The 16,927-nt window shown below is 37.6% G+C and overlaps 1 protein-coding gene across 1 annotated transcript in view; it reads left to right on the top strand.

Moving 5' to 3' along the window:
• The window catches only part of LOC150076874 (unc-112-related protein-like), a 176,575-nt gene extending 161,613 nt beyond the window's left edge, over positions 1-14,962 (top strand). Inside the window, exon 14 of the mRNA XM_090385709.1 lies at positions 14,633-14,962. Coding sequence (XP_090241835.1) covers positions 14,633-14,923 — 291 coding nt within the window. The 3' untranslated portion in view covers positions 14,924-14,962. The remainder of the gene's footprint in view (positions 1-14,632) is intronic.
• Positions 14,963-16,927: the final 1,965 nt, after the last annotated feature.

Below are 16,927 nucleotides of genomic sequence, written 5' to 3' on the forward strand. Positions count from 1 at the left end.
AGAAGTTTCTCCATTTCAATCATAATAGCCGGCTTAGCCCTAGTCAATTTAGTTGCCTGCAGGGGAACAGCTGTTTTTCCAGCTGCTAAAATTGATTCTTTATTTTTTTATGATTGTTCTTACAGTTGAACCTGCCAGTCCTAAATTATTGCACACATCCACTTGTCTTTGACCGGAATCAATTCTCTTCAAAACGTCTAATTTAATTTTCAAACTCAATGTTTTTCTTACATTTCCAATCTTTGCACCGCGTCCAGACATTGTTGCTTTTTCATTCTTATCCACCATAACTCTCTGCAAATGTAACTGCGTTGCATTTGCAGAGTTGATTGTGATACGATGTTCGAGTACAGTAAACTGTCTGTATGTCTAACACTGTATGCACTGAATGATATCTAGAATTCCTCTGGCAAGTGAGCTGAAGACAGTGACAAATGTTTTATTTATCTGAAAAGTTCGATTTTACCGTGCAGTAAAATCAAATGGTTGTTTATTGCACGAAAAGTACTGTAATCAATTATGGTGTGAGTCATTGAGAATGTTTATGGAATTTCCAAAACAGTAAAACAAACAAATTTTATGTACTTCGGGTGACCACAAGGTCAGAGAAGTTCAGAAGACAAGAGAATACTGTACAAGAAACAGCACCGCATTTAGCACTCATGGGATTGATTGTGTGAAAAACATTTCGAAAGTTATAGTTCACACAGTAAAACAAAAGAAGAGATAGGGAGTAAATCTATTTTTCAATAGGGTATACAGTATCTTTCTATTACAGGTCAGAACAGAAAATGCAGACTTCGTAACAGCATATGACACTGGATGGTAAATTTTTTCAGCTTGTGTACTAAAAAAGAATTTCTCCCTTGAAACTATCCACACCATGAAAATAAAGCATATTGAAAGTTTCAATTTTGTACATAGAGTAGAAATTATAAAAATAATTACTGTAGTTAATTTCATGGGGGCTATTTTCTCCTTTTGCCAAAAAAAAAAAAAAAAAAGGCTTAAAACAGACTGGACTGAAGATGGATTTGCCAAAAATTCAATCTGTATGCTAGTAAAATAGCGTTACAGTGAGTTTTGACAGCGTTATAGTCAGATACGGGTTATAATATAAGAACAGCGTTATAGCGAATCAGCGTAAAGCGAACCGCATTATAACGGGGGCCTGCTGTATGCTTAACCTTTATCCCTTTACTGACCATCTCCAGCTATACAGCCAACATAAATTCTGTTCATCTCATTGACTACTATTTCCCAAGCCCAAAACCAATACATAGCTATACATAAGTTAGAGAGTACTTATATATATATATTTTTTTTTTTTTTTTGTCCTCGCCTTTTCCCATTATTATATGGGGTCAGCATTTTTATTGTATTGGCATGCAATTTTTACGGCTGGATGCCCTTCCTGACGCCAACCCTCACCCTTTATCCGGGCTGGGAATATGCAGTGGTCATTCCCTGCATCCTCCGTATTTGGTGGGTACGGGCTCGAACCCCGGTCTAATCAAGAAGCGTGTGCTGTGCACTACTGCTCCTGCCCACCTGGCTATGGGGGCGCCAGAGAGTACTTATATATAATTCCTTTATATATTCTTATAGACCTGAGCATACAATCTTCCCATACATCAATGTCTCACTCTACAAATTCATCATATATGATTGAATTAACTATAAACATATATATTTACATGACCTCTCTTTAATCACATCAGTATTCAGCAAGAACATATATTCCACAGTTTCTTAATTTTATTTTTATATTTTAATTAGTTATTTTACAACACTACCTAACTCACTGCTATCTCTAGATGAGGTTAAATCTATCAGTCTTATTCATACTTTAGTTTCTAAACAAAGTCAATACTTGGGGACTTGCTCTTTTCTTGCTTCAGCCTCCAGTTGGAGATCCTTCAGTTCTGGTATTTCTATGCAGCTGTCTTCCTTGATCTTGGCTTATTGAACCGCCAGTCGTTCGTTCCTGTAGACGCTCATTGGATTCTTCGTTTAGGGAAATCGGGTAAACTATGATCTGCATCCTTGCGCTGGTTCTCTCATTCAGACACGGCTCCTGTTTCCGAAACATTTCTCTGGCTATCCGTTCAGACTGTCTTTTTCTTTTTCCTGCAACTACTTCACTTCCCCACACCTTTTCACCAAACTCCCACACTTCTACGTAACTTTCTTCCTTAACCCTCCCCCACACTTTTCTCCTCCAACCCACTGCACTGCTCCAAAACTTTCTTCACTCCTTTCTTCTTTCCCCCCCCCCCCTTTGCTTGCGAAAACCCTATATACTTCGCTTCAATTTACATGTGCCCACGTACTTAATTTATACAGGCCCAATCACTGTGCAGTTTCTTAATTTATATTTTTTCATACCTTGTTTACCTGAAATTTTGTTTTCCAGTATACAGAATTCCTTCATCTATGGAATCCTTTCATCTACCCCCACCTTCAAAACTTTTAGAACAAAGGCGTGGCAACACCTCTCCCAAAATTAACTGACTGCATCCTCAATCGGTGGTATGACAGAGGGATTAAGTGAGCGTAGACACCCTTTCTTGTGCACCCTTTTAAATCTAGCATTCTTCCACTTTGTTACTTTGGTCCTTGAGGTTGTCACAGACATTCTCTCAGATATGCCAGACAAGCTGTACTTACTACCTGGGAGTCTAAAACGCTGATGGAACTGATATTCAGGTGACACTCAAGTCAAGTGGACCCAATTTTGGTGAAGTCCAGACAGTATGTGACAGCCAAATCCTCTGATTGCACCTTCACAATGGTGGGACTGTTAGTAATCCTGGGTATAACCTCCATGCACAAGTACACGGTGGGTGACCATCCAGGTGGGAACCAACGTAAGCCGGGGGTCGAGGTGTGGCGCCCACACCACATGGAGGAACGCTGCCCCTCTATGTTACAAGGCAGTACTAGGTGGTAGATGACTCATCAACCGGTGAAATACCACCACTTTGCTTATTGGAGGCTTGAAGTGGTGGAACCCATGTTTAGTCTCTAGAGCTAAGTTCCGGTCAACCCTTCCCTATCTCTTCCATCATGCAGTATGATTGATGACTTTTGAGGTTATGATGAACGTCGTGGCGAGATCCAATATTCCTTACATTTCGAGGGTACAGCTCTAAAACGGTGTTCGCAGGCCGGCTGCTAGTTAGTACACCGGACCGAACCTATTGTTAACTCTCTAGGAGGCTTCTGGATCAGCTAGTGTATAATCTTGCTACCTCTACTCTGCCAGATAGTGACTGGAGGGAGTCCGAGTAGTGTGTATGCGGGGAGCATTGTCGAGGCCACGTTATGTCAAGGATCTGGGTATATTCTTACCACCTGTATGGCATATACAAAAATTTCATTACTTGATACAGCATGTTCCACTCACTTTTTTTACTATTGAATACACCATGAATTGTCAACCAAATAGAGCAAGCTTATCTACGAAAAGATCTAAACCTCCCAAGCACTTCCTAATTCATTTCACAAATATACGTGGTCTCAATTCTAATCTCAATGATGTCCATTTCCACTTGCAGTCTGCCAAACCCCATGTACTTTTTCTGACAGAATCTCAGTTATCGGTTGATTCAACTACTGCTCATCTCAGATGCCCAAATTATTCGCTGTATGATTCCTTTCGCCTCAAAGGTGGTACTTGTGCATATGTCCGTTCTGATATTCCCTGTCAGAGACTTGGTAATTTGGAATCTCCTCTCTTTGATCTTCTCTGGCTTAAAATCTCTCTACCTCATTGTGTCAAATTCATCTGTTGTCTCTACCATTCTCCCAACTCCACTAAGCACTTGGAGCTCTTTGACTTCCTCTCTTTGCAACTTGACTTTCTTCAGTCCAACTTTCTTAACAGTGAGGTAATTTTCCTTGGTGATTTTAATGTTCACAACTCCAGCTGGCTTCCGTTTTCTAGTCACACCGACCCAGCAGGTCGAAATACTGAGGCTTTTGCAATTACTAATGACCTAGCACAGATTGTTCATTTACCTACAAGAATTCCGGACAGTCCTAATCATACAGCCAATACGCTTGATCTTTTTCTCACAAACAACCCTTCTAAGTACACAGTTGAAGTGAGAGGTCCTTTAGGCACTTCAGATCACAACTTGGTGATTGTCTCTTCTCCAATGGAACCTTTACCTCATGGCTATTCCCAACCTTGTGTTGTTTGGCATTACAAGAATGCAAAATGGGTGACCTGTGAGACTTCTTTTCTTTTTTTCCTGTTTCAAAACTTCTGATGTCATCGTTTGTTCAGATCGTGTCAGTGAAATTATTCTTGCAGGAATGGAATCCTTTATCCCACACTCCACTTTAAAATCTCGTCCTTTATCTAAGCCTTGGTTTTCCAATAAATGTGCTAAGGCTGTTCAAGAGAAGAATGTTGCATATCGTAATTGGCTTGTTTCTAATTCTTCAGTTTCATTTTCTGCCTACACCAAAGCTCGCAACAATTGTAAAGCAGTTATTAATCACTCCAAACTAGAGTTTGAACAGGCTAAGAGTAGAAAACTTGCTTCCTGCCCTAATGGTAGCCGAGCATTCTGGTCTCTTGCCAAAGCTATTGGCCGCAACTTTTGCCCATCTCTGCTCCCACCTCTGTCCAAACCAGATGGTTCTGTTGTCACTTCCGCCAAGGATAAAGCTGATCTGCTAGCATCCCATTTTTCTTCCAGCTCATGTATTAATGATCTTGGTAAAACACCTCCCACCATTCCCAACACGCTCCATTCAATGCCTCCTGTGGTCTTCCGTCAAAAGGATATCATAAGGATTTTGATGAATCTCGATGCTAAGAAAGCTCCAGGTCCTGATGGTATTTCTCCACTTGTTCTCAAAACCTGTGCTCCTGAACTTACTCCTATTCTTTGCCGCCTTTTTTTCACTTTCTTATTCCAAAGGTGTTTTTCCTTCTGCTTGGAAATTTGCTCATATCCAGCCAGTTCCTAAAAAGGGTGACAAATCCCTCTGATCCGATTATCGTCCCATTGCAATTACTTCTACTCTTTCTAAAGTAATAGAGAAATCAATTAACCGCCAACTCTTAAACTACCTAGAAACCTTCCGTCTGATCAACGACTGTCAGTGTCGATCCACTGGTGATATTCTGGCTTATGTTACCCATTTATGGACTAATTCAACGGAAAAGATCGGTCAAACATAATTAGTTGCTCTTGACATCTCAAAGGCTTTTGATCGTGTTTGGCATAAAGGTCTTCTAAACAAGCTTCCATCTTATGGTTTGCCAACTGTTTTTAGTAATTGGTTATCCAGTTTTCTCTCTGATCGCTCACTGAGGGTGATGGTAGATGGCTCTCTGTCTTCTAACTTCCCTACTAATGCTGGTGTCCCCCAAGGTTCAGTTCTTTCCCCCCACTCTTTTCCTCTTGTATATTAATGACCTTCTTCCATTAACTGGAAATCCTATCCATAGTTTTGCCGATGATAGCTCATTGCATTCCACTTTCCATTTTGAGAAACCTTGTCCTGCTCAATCAGCTTCAACTTCTCGAAAATCTGCTACCGATTCCTTAAATGCTGATCTTCAGGTAATCCTCCAATGGGGCAAAGACATCTTAGTTGATTTTAACCCTTCTAAAACTCAGTCTTGTCTTATATCTCGCAAAAAGGATTCTTCTGCTCCTATGCTTATCTTTAGTGACACTCCGATTTCTAGGCAAAATGATATATCTCTTTTGGGGATTACCCTGACTTCTAATCTGTCTTGACACAAGCACATTACAAACATTGCTTCCTCTGCATCTAAAAAACTTGGTTTTCTCTTTCGCTCTCGGCGCTACTTTTCTTCCAAACAGCTGCACACTCTGTATAAATCGCAAATCCGCCCTGCCATGGAATATTGTTCCCACATCTGGGGTTGGTGCCCCCAAAACCTCTCTCAGGCTTCTTGAATCTATTAAGAAGAGGGCAGTTAGGTTAATTAATGATACATCTCTAACAGAGTCTCACCACTCGCTTTCTCATAGACGTACTGTTTCTGCTGCATGCCTCTTCTACAGATACTTCCATGGGTACTGTTCTTCTGAATTGGCTTCTATAATTCCTGCTCTCTCTCTTTCAAAACAGTCCGAACACGTGCTGCCACCAGCCAACATCCATTTACTGTCCAACTTCAAACCCACAGAACCAACTTTTCTTCTTCCTCATTTATTCATTCAACTGCCGTTTTCTGGAACAACCTTCCTTCATATGTATTTCCTGAAAATTACAATCTACAGAAGTTCAAGTCCAATGTCAACAAATATCTTCTTTCGTCTTCTCAACCTCCAACCCAAGCACGGTACTAAGTACTATAGATTCTAATACCTCTCGTGTTTGGGGTTCACATCAAAAAAAAAAAAAAATTGTTCCGTTCAGCCTACAGTCTCTAACAGAACTCTTTCTGGATAGATTTCTTTGTTTGTAAACTTACTTTCTGTCTGCCCACTGTTCTACACTTAGTTTTAAGTGTAGAATAGCAGGTGGAAAGAAAGTAAGTTTACAAACAAATCTATTCAGAAATAGTTCTGTTAGAGACTGTAGACCGAATAGAACAATTAGCAGAGAAAAGTGACAAAGTGGAAGAACGCTAGATTTAAAAGAGTGCGCAAGAAGCGGTTCCATGTTCACTTAATCCCTCTGTCATACTGCCAATTGAGGATGCACTCAGTTAATTTTGGGAGAGGGGGGAAAATCCCATTTCACTGATCCATTCATTCTAAATGTTTGTCTAGTTCTGCCTTGAATTTATTTAAACTATCAACTTCCACAACAACAGTTGGAAGTTTGTTCTGGCAATCAACTACCCGCTAGCTAAAGGCAAACTTCTTCACATCTATTCTACAACTGTCTTTCCTAATTTGAATCTGTGCCCCCTCATGTTTGTAATCTGAGCAAGAGGAAGAATCCCATCAGCGTTCAGCCTGATCAATCCATTCAAGGCCTTATACACCTCAATCAGATCGCCTCGCAAGTGCCTAGTCTCCAGAAGCTGCAATATGCAAAACTTAAGCCTTTCTTCAAAAGAGCACCCTTTGTTCACTTCACCAGTCTTGTTGCCCTTCTCTGTACTCGTTCTAGCAACTCGACATCCTTCCTAAAATGAGGCTTCCATACCTGTACGTAGTACTCATGGTGTGGCCTGACCATTGCCTTATACAAGGGGATAATCAACTCCTTATACCTGCTCGCAAAATTTCTGTATATCATTGACAAGACTGCATGACCTACTCTGGCAGCTTGTCTGCACTGCTCAGAAAACTTCATATCTGACTGCACAATTATCCCCAGTTCTCTTTCATTCTGAACTACCCTGAGTGTAACACCACATAGACGGTACATTTCTCTGGGGTTACTGCTACCCATATGCAGTACTTTGCATTTGTCAATGTTAAACTTCAGTTGCCACTTCTCAGTCCATCTACCCAACCTTTCGTGATCCTGTTGCAGCAACATACTGTCATTACTGTTATTAACAACCCCTGCCAACCATTGTATCATCCTGCAAGCTTTGACATTAAACCTGATATATATACCTTCATCAATACCATTGATAAATATACAAAATAACAATGGACCCAACACCAAACCCTGAGGGACACCACTAATAAGATTAGTCCACATAGAGCAGTACCCATTGCTTACCACTCTCTGTGTTCTCCCACTCAACCATCCTTTTATCCATTGTAGCAACTTGCCCTTAATTCCATGCTGCTCCAGTTTGTGCAGTAGTCTTCCATGTGCAACAGTATCAAAAGCTTTCTTGAAATCCAAGTATATGATATCAAAATTATTTTTTGCATCTAGTTCCTTTGTGATTACATAATAGTATCCAATCAAATTGGTCAGACAAGACTTCCCCTTGACAAACCCACGCTGTGTCTGAATTATTACTGTTATCTTGTTTAGATGATCCTGTAATGCTTCTTTAATCAGTGAATCCATTTATTCCCTGGAACAGAAGTCAAACTAACAGGTCTGTAATTACTCATCACCATTTGATCCCCCTTTGTGAATTGGAGATACATTTGCACATATCCAGTCCATGGGAACTTCCCCCGAGTCCAAGGATGCTTTCATAATCTTGGCTAGAGATTTGCTTACTTCCTTTGCCACAGTTTAATATAACTGGATAGATTCCATCAACCCCAGGTGCCTTTCTTATGTTTAACTTTAAAAATTTCTCCTCCACTTTGCTCTCAGTTATTACAAAATCATTTAACTCCCTGTTAGAATTTGATAAACAGCTGGCCCTCTCCTCCTTGAATAACTCCTCGTGTGCAGAATACTCATTTAGTTCTGCAGCTGTCTGAGAATGATCATCGACAGTCAAACCAATGATATCAAGGACCAATCTGATTCATGCCCTTCCTTTTAGAGTTTATATAAATAAAGAAGTCTTTGCTGTTTTCTTTGCATCCTTTGCGAAAGATTTTTCATAATCTACCTTCGCTTGCCTGTCCTACTTTATGACTTGATTACAGACTAGCTTGTATCTACCATAGGCTTCTATGTTGCTGACAATTTATATGCATCCAATGCATTTTTTTCTATGCCACAAGTCTCATTAGTTCATCTGAAATCCATTTGGGCCTAAACCTAGAGCAGTATTTCTTAGTTGGAACAAAAAGCCTAGTATCTTCCAAAATTACTTCCTTGAATGCTTCCCATTTAAATTTTGCTGTTGGTAACGTCATCAGTTGTTCCCACTGTATAGAAACTAAAATATCTGTGAGACCACTGTAGTCGCCTTTATGAAAGTTAAAAAAAAAACCTCTTTACCACTGATGGTAATTACATCTTTAAGTAAATCCCACATCAGTACACGGTGCTCACTGCCACCTAATGGTTCCTTTATCTGTAAATTCTTAATGCATGAATAATCACTGCTGATAATCAGATCAAGAGTGTTACTCCCTCCTGTTGCCTCTCTAAGATGCTGCTGCTGCTGTAGAAAACAATTATTCAATAAATCCACAAAAGCCTTGCTAGTGTGCGAGTGACTAACCCACAAGTTCCAGTCTATATGTGGGAAGTTAAAATCCCCTATTATAAGACATTCTGATTTACTGGCCCACTGTATTTCTCTGTATAATTGTACTCATCAGGGTCATTAGGCCTCTGATGAGTACAGTGGCCCACCCTGTTTCTCTGTATAATTTTTCATTGTACTCATCAGTCATTAGGTCTATAACAAACTCCTAATCTCATTTTTGCTTTCACAATGCATATGTCACACCAAAATGACTCAACATTGCATTGTCTATCTATGTCAACTGGATGCACTTCCTTAGATTTTGTGTTTGTTATCTAACAGTATAACCCCTTCTCCCTTCTTATCCTGTCTATCCTTTCTGTATACATTGTACTCCCCAAATTCCAAATCTCATCCCTTATATCTGAGTGGCACCACTTCTCTGATATCCCAACAATATCCACTTTGGATATCTTAACCAGCACCAAATTCATCAAATTTATTTACTATACACCTAGTATTAGTGTACATGCTCCTGTTCTTCCTCTTAGTTACTCTAACACAGCCCACCTATTTACTTGTTTCATGACCTCCAACAACTGGCTTTCTGGACTGTTGCTCATTCCAACAATAACTAGCTCCTGTGGGATCAGTGCATTCTGCCCTGAAGGTTGCTGCTGTGTTGCCTGGTGCATAAGAGTGTGCTCTGGCATTGAGTTGGGCAGCTGAGAACTTGATGGGCCCCCCATTTTAATTCCTTTGAGGGTGTCCACCCAACTCTTCAAGAATGCTGAGTTGGAGCACCTGGCGCACACAAAGACATCCTCCATGGCTAGATTGTGTCCTGTTCGAGAGACATCTGTAAACGTCACATTTTGCACATTTTTTTAGATTGTGATGCATTGGAGAATCTTCCCCTATGGTTTTCCTGCGAACCACAGCACTTTCGCTACTTTGCAAAAGTTTCTTTGCTGCTCTAGTCTGGGGGAATGATTTCCATTTAAGTACAATTTAATTAACAATAAAATTTAAAAGGATTTATAAATTTAATTGATTAATTGCCAATAAATAAATATTTGAGCACTGAAAGGCAAAAGAAATAATGATAGTTCATCTAACAATTATTCAGCATGAAACAAATTTCTTTAACAAAAACAGTCTTGAGAAGAAATTTAAAATTAAGGTTTGAAAATAAAAAAGTGGTATACATCAGCTCTTTCACAAAGTGCTGATGTTATACATCACTTTATTTTACTGAAATAAGTGCAGCATCTCTTTATACTAAAAGAAATGGTTAAGGTGGTTACTAAACATTTTTCTATACTGAAGACATATTTAGATTCAAAGCTGCCCATTCATAAGGGAGGGACTGAGTTGGAAATGAGCAACTATGAACTGGTGAGGTTGGCTTCTGTTGTGAGTAAGAAAATGGAATTGGTGAGGATGCAACAGAAACATCTTGATAAGAACTAATTCCTAAAGAATCACACAGGGAAAATCATACCTGACAAAACCTGTTTAATTGATTTGATGAAGTCAAGGCATATTGATTCTGTGATCAATTTTGTTATTGTATACCCAGATTTTAGTGAAGCGTTTGATTCAGAGAGACTACTCTACAAACTGGAGTGTGCTGAAAGATTTTCAAGTGAATCAGGGTATAGCTAAGTGGAAGGAGATTGAAGGTAATAGTTTAGGCCTGACGTAGCCGAGTGGTCAATAGCATGAGTGCAGTAGCACATGCTCTTTGAGTGGACTGGAGTTCAAGCCCATGACTGCTAAATATGATTAAAGCTTGTGTTCGTGATTTACTGTAAATTCCACTGACCTGGTGGTCATGCTGGAGTGTAGACAAGAACCCTTTTTTTTTTTTCTTTTTTTTTTTAATTGGAATTCTTCAGAGTAGATTAATAGCAAGCAGGATCATTGAGTTCATTGTTGTGCACTCTCCTGTTTCTGATTTTCCTCAATGGGTGATACATGGGGAAAGCTGTCAAAGTTTGCCAAATTTAAAGGCAGGTAGGATAATTAACAATTGGATCTAGGCTATGGATCCAATTATTCCTGGTAGTGTTTAAGGTGCTTAAGGAACAAGCAGAAGGAATGAGAGAGATATTTTCATGTTGGCAAGTGAAAGAAGCCTTAGTCACTTTTGCACCAATAAAATCCAAACCAAACCAAACCAATCATTGATTCTTAAATTTTCTGATGCCGTGGACCACCATTCAGTTGAGCAGATTTTACTCCAATCCTAATATCTTTTACTTCTATTGGGTATTTTATGAAAATACAGTAGAGCGTCAGTAATCCAAACTAATTGGGACCACGGGTAGTTCGAACTTCTGATTTCGAACTCATCAAATATACTGTTCCGGAAACTAAAAAAAGGTTTAGTAAGTTTAGAAATAAAAACACATAAGTTGTACTTAAGTATTTTTATTCATATGTAACAAAACAAATGGAACTTTCAGCCACAATAACACATACTTATAGGCCTTTAATGAAAATAATTACCTATTTTTTGCTGAACCATTTTCGAACTTCATTTCTTTGCTGCCAGATCTCTCACTCTTTTCAGCAAGAGTAGTTGAGTTGAACTGCATTCAATTTGTTGCTCATACCAAGCCAGCCATCAGTCTCTAGCATGCCGGATACCTCAGCATGTATAGGCCCAGTGTTGACATCCTTTTATTTGTCGTTGTCTTTATCCATATCATTTTCAGGAGCTCCAGTTTCTTTTACACTCACAATTTCGTTTTCACTTAAAACAGGAAACTTTGTAGTATCAATATGATTTTCCAGCGACACCCTTGCATCATTGCAATCTTCAGACCTGGGAATAGACTGAAACAAATTTATCATCTCATTCAGTATTTGTCCTTCATCTCCGTCAGTTCGATTCTGCTCGTCTGCTACAGTTTCTTCTACAGTAGGCAACAGTTTTTCCAAGTATTTTTTTAAATTCTGCACGTAAGTGATTCCCATGCATCAGCAATATGTAGCAGCTGTCCTTGAGACTGAGCTTTTTCGAAAAAGCTACAATGCTTTCTTCATTGTTTTCTGCTAAAAGTAAATGATGCAAGACTTATTTTTTGTAGATTCTCTTCAACTTTTCAATGACTCCCTGGTCCATTGGTTGGAGGAGTGCAGTAACATTTGGTGAAAGAAACATGACCTCGAATCCATTGTCTATTTTGTTTAATGTTTCCAATGAAGAATGTGATGGTACATTGTCTAGGATAAGCAAGACCTTGCCCATTTTGCCTTCTCGTTCATAATACTTTTTGACATTCAGAATAAAATCATTGGCAAACCAATCAGTAAACACTGGGTTCATCCATCCAATTTTTTTTTTTTTTTCCACTTTATAACTCACAGGGAGGCAGAAAACATTTTTAAAACAACAGGGTTTCTTTGATTTTCCTATCAACATCAATGCCAAAGCATGAATCCCATTGGCATTAGTGCAAACCAACCATAGCTGTAGCTCACTGTTTAAACCAGGGAGCAGCTGTTTCACGGCACAAGGTGCAAGAGATTTTCAAGGCAGTGACTTCCAATTTATTCCAGTGTCGTCAGCATTATATACTTCATCTTTGGAATATCCTTCACTTTCCATAAGATTGATAAACTTTTTTTAAAATGATTCCACTGCAGAAAAATCGCAAGATAAAATTTCACCTTTAATGTGAAGTTCTCTAATGCCATTCTGTGATTTAAAGTATTTTAGCCAGCCTGTACTGGCTTTAAAATGAGGGACTGCCTAATTTTTTGTTAATGCAGTGCCTTTTCACACAACAAAGGTCTAGATATGGATTCTCCAAAACTTCATCTGTGTGTGTGTGTGTGTGTGTGTGTGTGTGTGTGTGTGTGTGTGTGTGTGTGTGTGTGTGTGTGTGTGTGTGTGAACAGAAGATAAACGGCATTGTCAAGGGATGGGTCATTAGCTGTTCTCATAGTTTTTCTCTTTTTTTTTTGTACCATCATCTGAATCAAGTTTTGATGCGACCTTTAAAATTTTTTCCTTGTTATTTTTAATGTCTGTTATGGTTGACTTGCGAACCTCATAAAATTTTGCTTAAGAGGACCCACTTTCTCCCTTTGAAAGTCTGTTTAAAATCTCAATCTTCAATTCAGTTGTTAAAAATTTCCGCTTCCTTTTAAAATACGAGGAAAAGGACTCCATAACTACAGTATGGTAAAATAAAACTCTGTAAATGTTCAGAATCCTCTCTTCATTCCTATATCTAAATTTGTGAACATTTTACTTCATATCTCATGCACCTATTGTGTTAGTTGCAATTTCTGTGTGCCGTGTTATTTGTTATTGATTGATGCTTATCTTTTTTTACTATTTTAGATTTTATAACCCAAAAAAAAAAAAAAAAAAGTCAGTGAACAGAAATATCAATTACAAAGTGTGTTGAATAACAGATTACAGAGTGTTATGTTTGGTTAGTACTGTATGTATATTAATTAAGCTATGTATGTAAGCATAAATTTATTTTGTTAACCTGTGGATAATATTTTTCCAATTTTCACATATCATATAATTTTGTTGATTGGTAAGGTAATAAAAGTGTAAATTTGTGCTTTATATCTTAATTTTTATAGCCTGTGGATAATATTCCTGCGATTTTTGCTTATTAGAATTGCCATTTAATAAAATCAAAATTCAATTTGCAAATGTGATCACAATAACTGCCGCTTACTGTAATTATTTTATTGCACCAACATAAAAAAAATAAATAAATAAATGCTGGCTCATTCGGATTATTGACGTTCAGATTTTCTATGCTCTAGATATGCATAGATGTTGAATATGTTGAAAATAGCCCATTTAAAAAAAAAAAAAAAACTGTTTGCAATATAGTGATTCAAGAATAATATACTGCTGGTTAATAACACATGTAGATGCTTCCTCAGTTTAAATGTATGCCCACTTGTTTGTTGTCTAAACAAGGGGAAGAATGCCATAAGCATTTAGCTTACTCAATTCATTCAAAGCCTTAAACACTGCAATCAAATTCCTCACAGTTACCTACTTTCCAGATTCTGCAATTTTCAGAATCGTGAAGCCTTTCTTAAGATTACCCTTATCTGCACTCATTCCAACAGATCAACATCCTTCCTAAAATGAGACTTCCAGACCTATATGGATTGCTCAAGATGACATAACCATTGCTTTATACAACAGGATAACCACCTCCTTATCTATGCTGGAAAAATTCTTGTATATCATTGACAAAACTCCATAAGCTGTCCTAGCAGCTTGTCTGTACTGTTCAGAGCACTTCATGTCTGACTGCACAATTACCCCAGGTCTTTTTTGCTCTCCAGTAAACCCAGCATTTTACCACATAAATCAAACATACTAAGTTTGATATACTGAAATAGTCTGAAAGAGCTGCTTGGTTCTCTCTAACACAACAAAGAAACAAAATCTTAAAGTATATTGTGATTATTTATGAAATTAATGTATAAAGTAAAAAGAGAATGTTCTGATTACTTGCATAAATTTTCAGTAAATGTACTCTTTTTATTAAAATAAAAATTGCAATAAATTATTCTTAATGTTTAAAAAAAATGGTTGTGGCTTATGTATAGTCATTTCTCTTTTAGGAGCTGCTTGGTGTGGCTTTTAATCGTCTCATGCGGATGGACATTAATACTGGTGACCACTTCAAAACATGGCGTTTCAACACAATGAAGTCATGGAATGTGAATTGGGAAGTAAGACGCATGATAGTCCAGTTTGAAGAAGAGAATGTTGATTTTAGCTGCCTGAGTGCAGATTGCAAAGTAGTTCATGAATTTATTGGAGGATACATTTTCCTTTCTATGCGTTCTAAGGACCAGAACCAAGTTCTTAATGAAGAACTATTTCACAAACTAACAGGGGGATGGTCATAGTGAAATTAGCCCTTACCCCTTTTTAAGAGACTATGAAGTAGAGGGGACATTCACTTCAATAAGTTTTAATTATATTGCATCATGATGTGAATTTTTTTTTTCTGCTCATTGTTTACATTTTTTATTTACATTTTTATAAGCACTTTTTAATGTTTTTTTTTTTTTTTCTCAATTGTTACCTATACAGTATTTCCAATGGACACAGCATTCCTGAATTAGTTAACAAAACTTTTCAGTCATTCAGCTCGATATCTTAGCTATGATAATGTACTTTTTTAAATATTTTTTGCTATTGCATTTGGTTATATTTCATATATTTTTGCACTCTTTTGTTTGAATAATTTTAGGATTTTCAGGTTTCAAGAGGTAAAATTATTAACGTTGCATCTGTTTTAGATGTAGCAACTTTATACAGTTTTTATTCCATATAAATGCAATATATTGGTTTTCTGAAAGCTAGTTTTTTTTTTTTTTTTTTTTTTTTCTATTATTAAAAGTTTGATTTTCTAATACTTTCAAATTATTTTAAGTTATTACTTCAGAAATAACTTAAGTTATTACTTCAGAAAAGTGACCAGCAGATACAATACTGGCTGTTATTTTAATTGATTTGCTGAGGGGAGAGAGAGGACTTAAGTTATACTTAAATTATTACTTCAGAAAAGTGACCAGCAGATACAATACTGGCTGTTATTTTAATGGATTTGCTGAGGGGAGAGAGAGGAGGAGTTGAAGGTATAAGGGATATTTAAATGAAACAAATTTTTGGAACAGTCCAAGGAAAGCACTCATAGCATTGAGACATTGGGCTAATTGTGTCACAAGGCGAGACATATCCTCAACTTAAAACACTACTGGCTACCATTGGTTCCACTGGTAACCAGTAGTGCTTTAAGCTGAGGATATGTCTCACCTTGATGAAGGAAACTAGACGGTTTCCTTCATCTTATCAAAAGCAGTGACTTTGAACACCTTTGTGAATGGAGGACTGCCTGGTTACTTTGACTTTGTGGACCACCATAATTGCTTTGTTGTTTCCTTTTAGCAGTGGGCATTTATTGTGGCACCATTGGGCAACTGGACTGTTGGTCATGGTCCATGCTAATCAAAAAGAATGCTAACATTATCTTCCATTTCTGACATATGCATTTGGTGTATGGGTAGCAACATCACAATTTATTGCCTGATATAAAATGATCCCAAAAATATTTTTCCTCTTTGTGATAAGCACACCAGATGTTCTGTTCACAAATGCATGCATTCTTTGTTACAAGGTTAGTCCTGTAGTACAGTGTGGCCACAATAACACATGTTGCTGGCAATTTCCTATACAGTTACACAATGATTGGCCAGCAGTTGTTTCATTAATGCCCTTTTGTGCTTCACCTGGACATGGCATAACCACGTAGACCATGATCCTTGTGCAGACTTCTTATACCATTGGGAAACATTGAATATTTCAGTCCTGTGCACTGAGAAAATTGCATCACTACACACAAGTTACATACGATGTATTTCTGTTGTTCACAGTGTGGAAACTTCAGCCATTATTCTTTCCTTTCATTGTGTCCGGTGGACAGGCAACAATGCTTATTTGTTCTATGCATTTCCCAACTGTTTATCTTAAAAGTGGGTTTCATTTGAATGACCCATATATAATCCACTTTGAGAAGAAAGGGAACATGAAAAGCAATATGTCTGCTTCTTGTTATAAAAAAAAAGAGAGTGAGAGAGAAATTGTTAACTTAATATGACTTGTTAAATCATATATCATATAAAACCTAGATGTGCTTGTCAGTCAGCCACATTTTAGGCCCAAAAGAAAATGTAGTGTATTTAAATATTTTCTTATAGCCACCAAAAAAGATATTTGTGAATAATCTTATAGTTTTAAGCTTACCCCCTTTATTTTTGTAATGTAATCAATATTCTAAAATTTGGATTTTTTTTTTTTTCTTTCACAAAAGTTAACTAAAAATAATTTCTCAATGATCTCTTAGATAT

Source organism: Mastigoproctus giganteus, chromosome 12 (genome assembly GCF_048544385.1).
Source record: "Mastigoproctus giganteus isolate SK-2022 chromosome 12, ASM4854438v1, whole genome shotgun sequence".
Lineage (NCBI taxonomy): Eukaryota > Metazoa > Arthropoda > Arachnida > Uropygi > Thelyphonidae > Mastigoproctus > Mastigoproctus giganteus.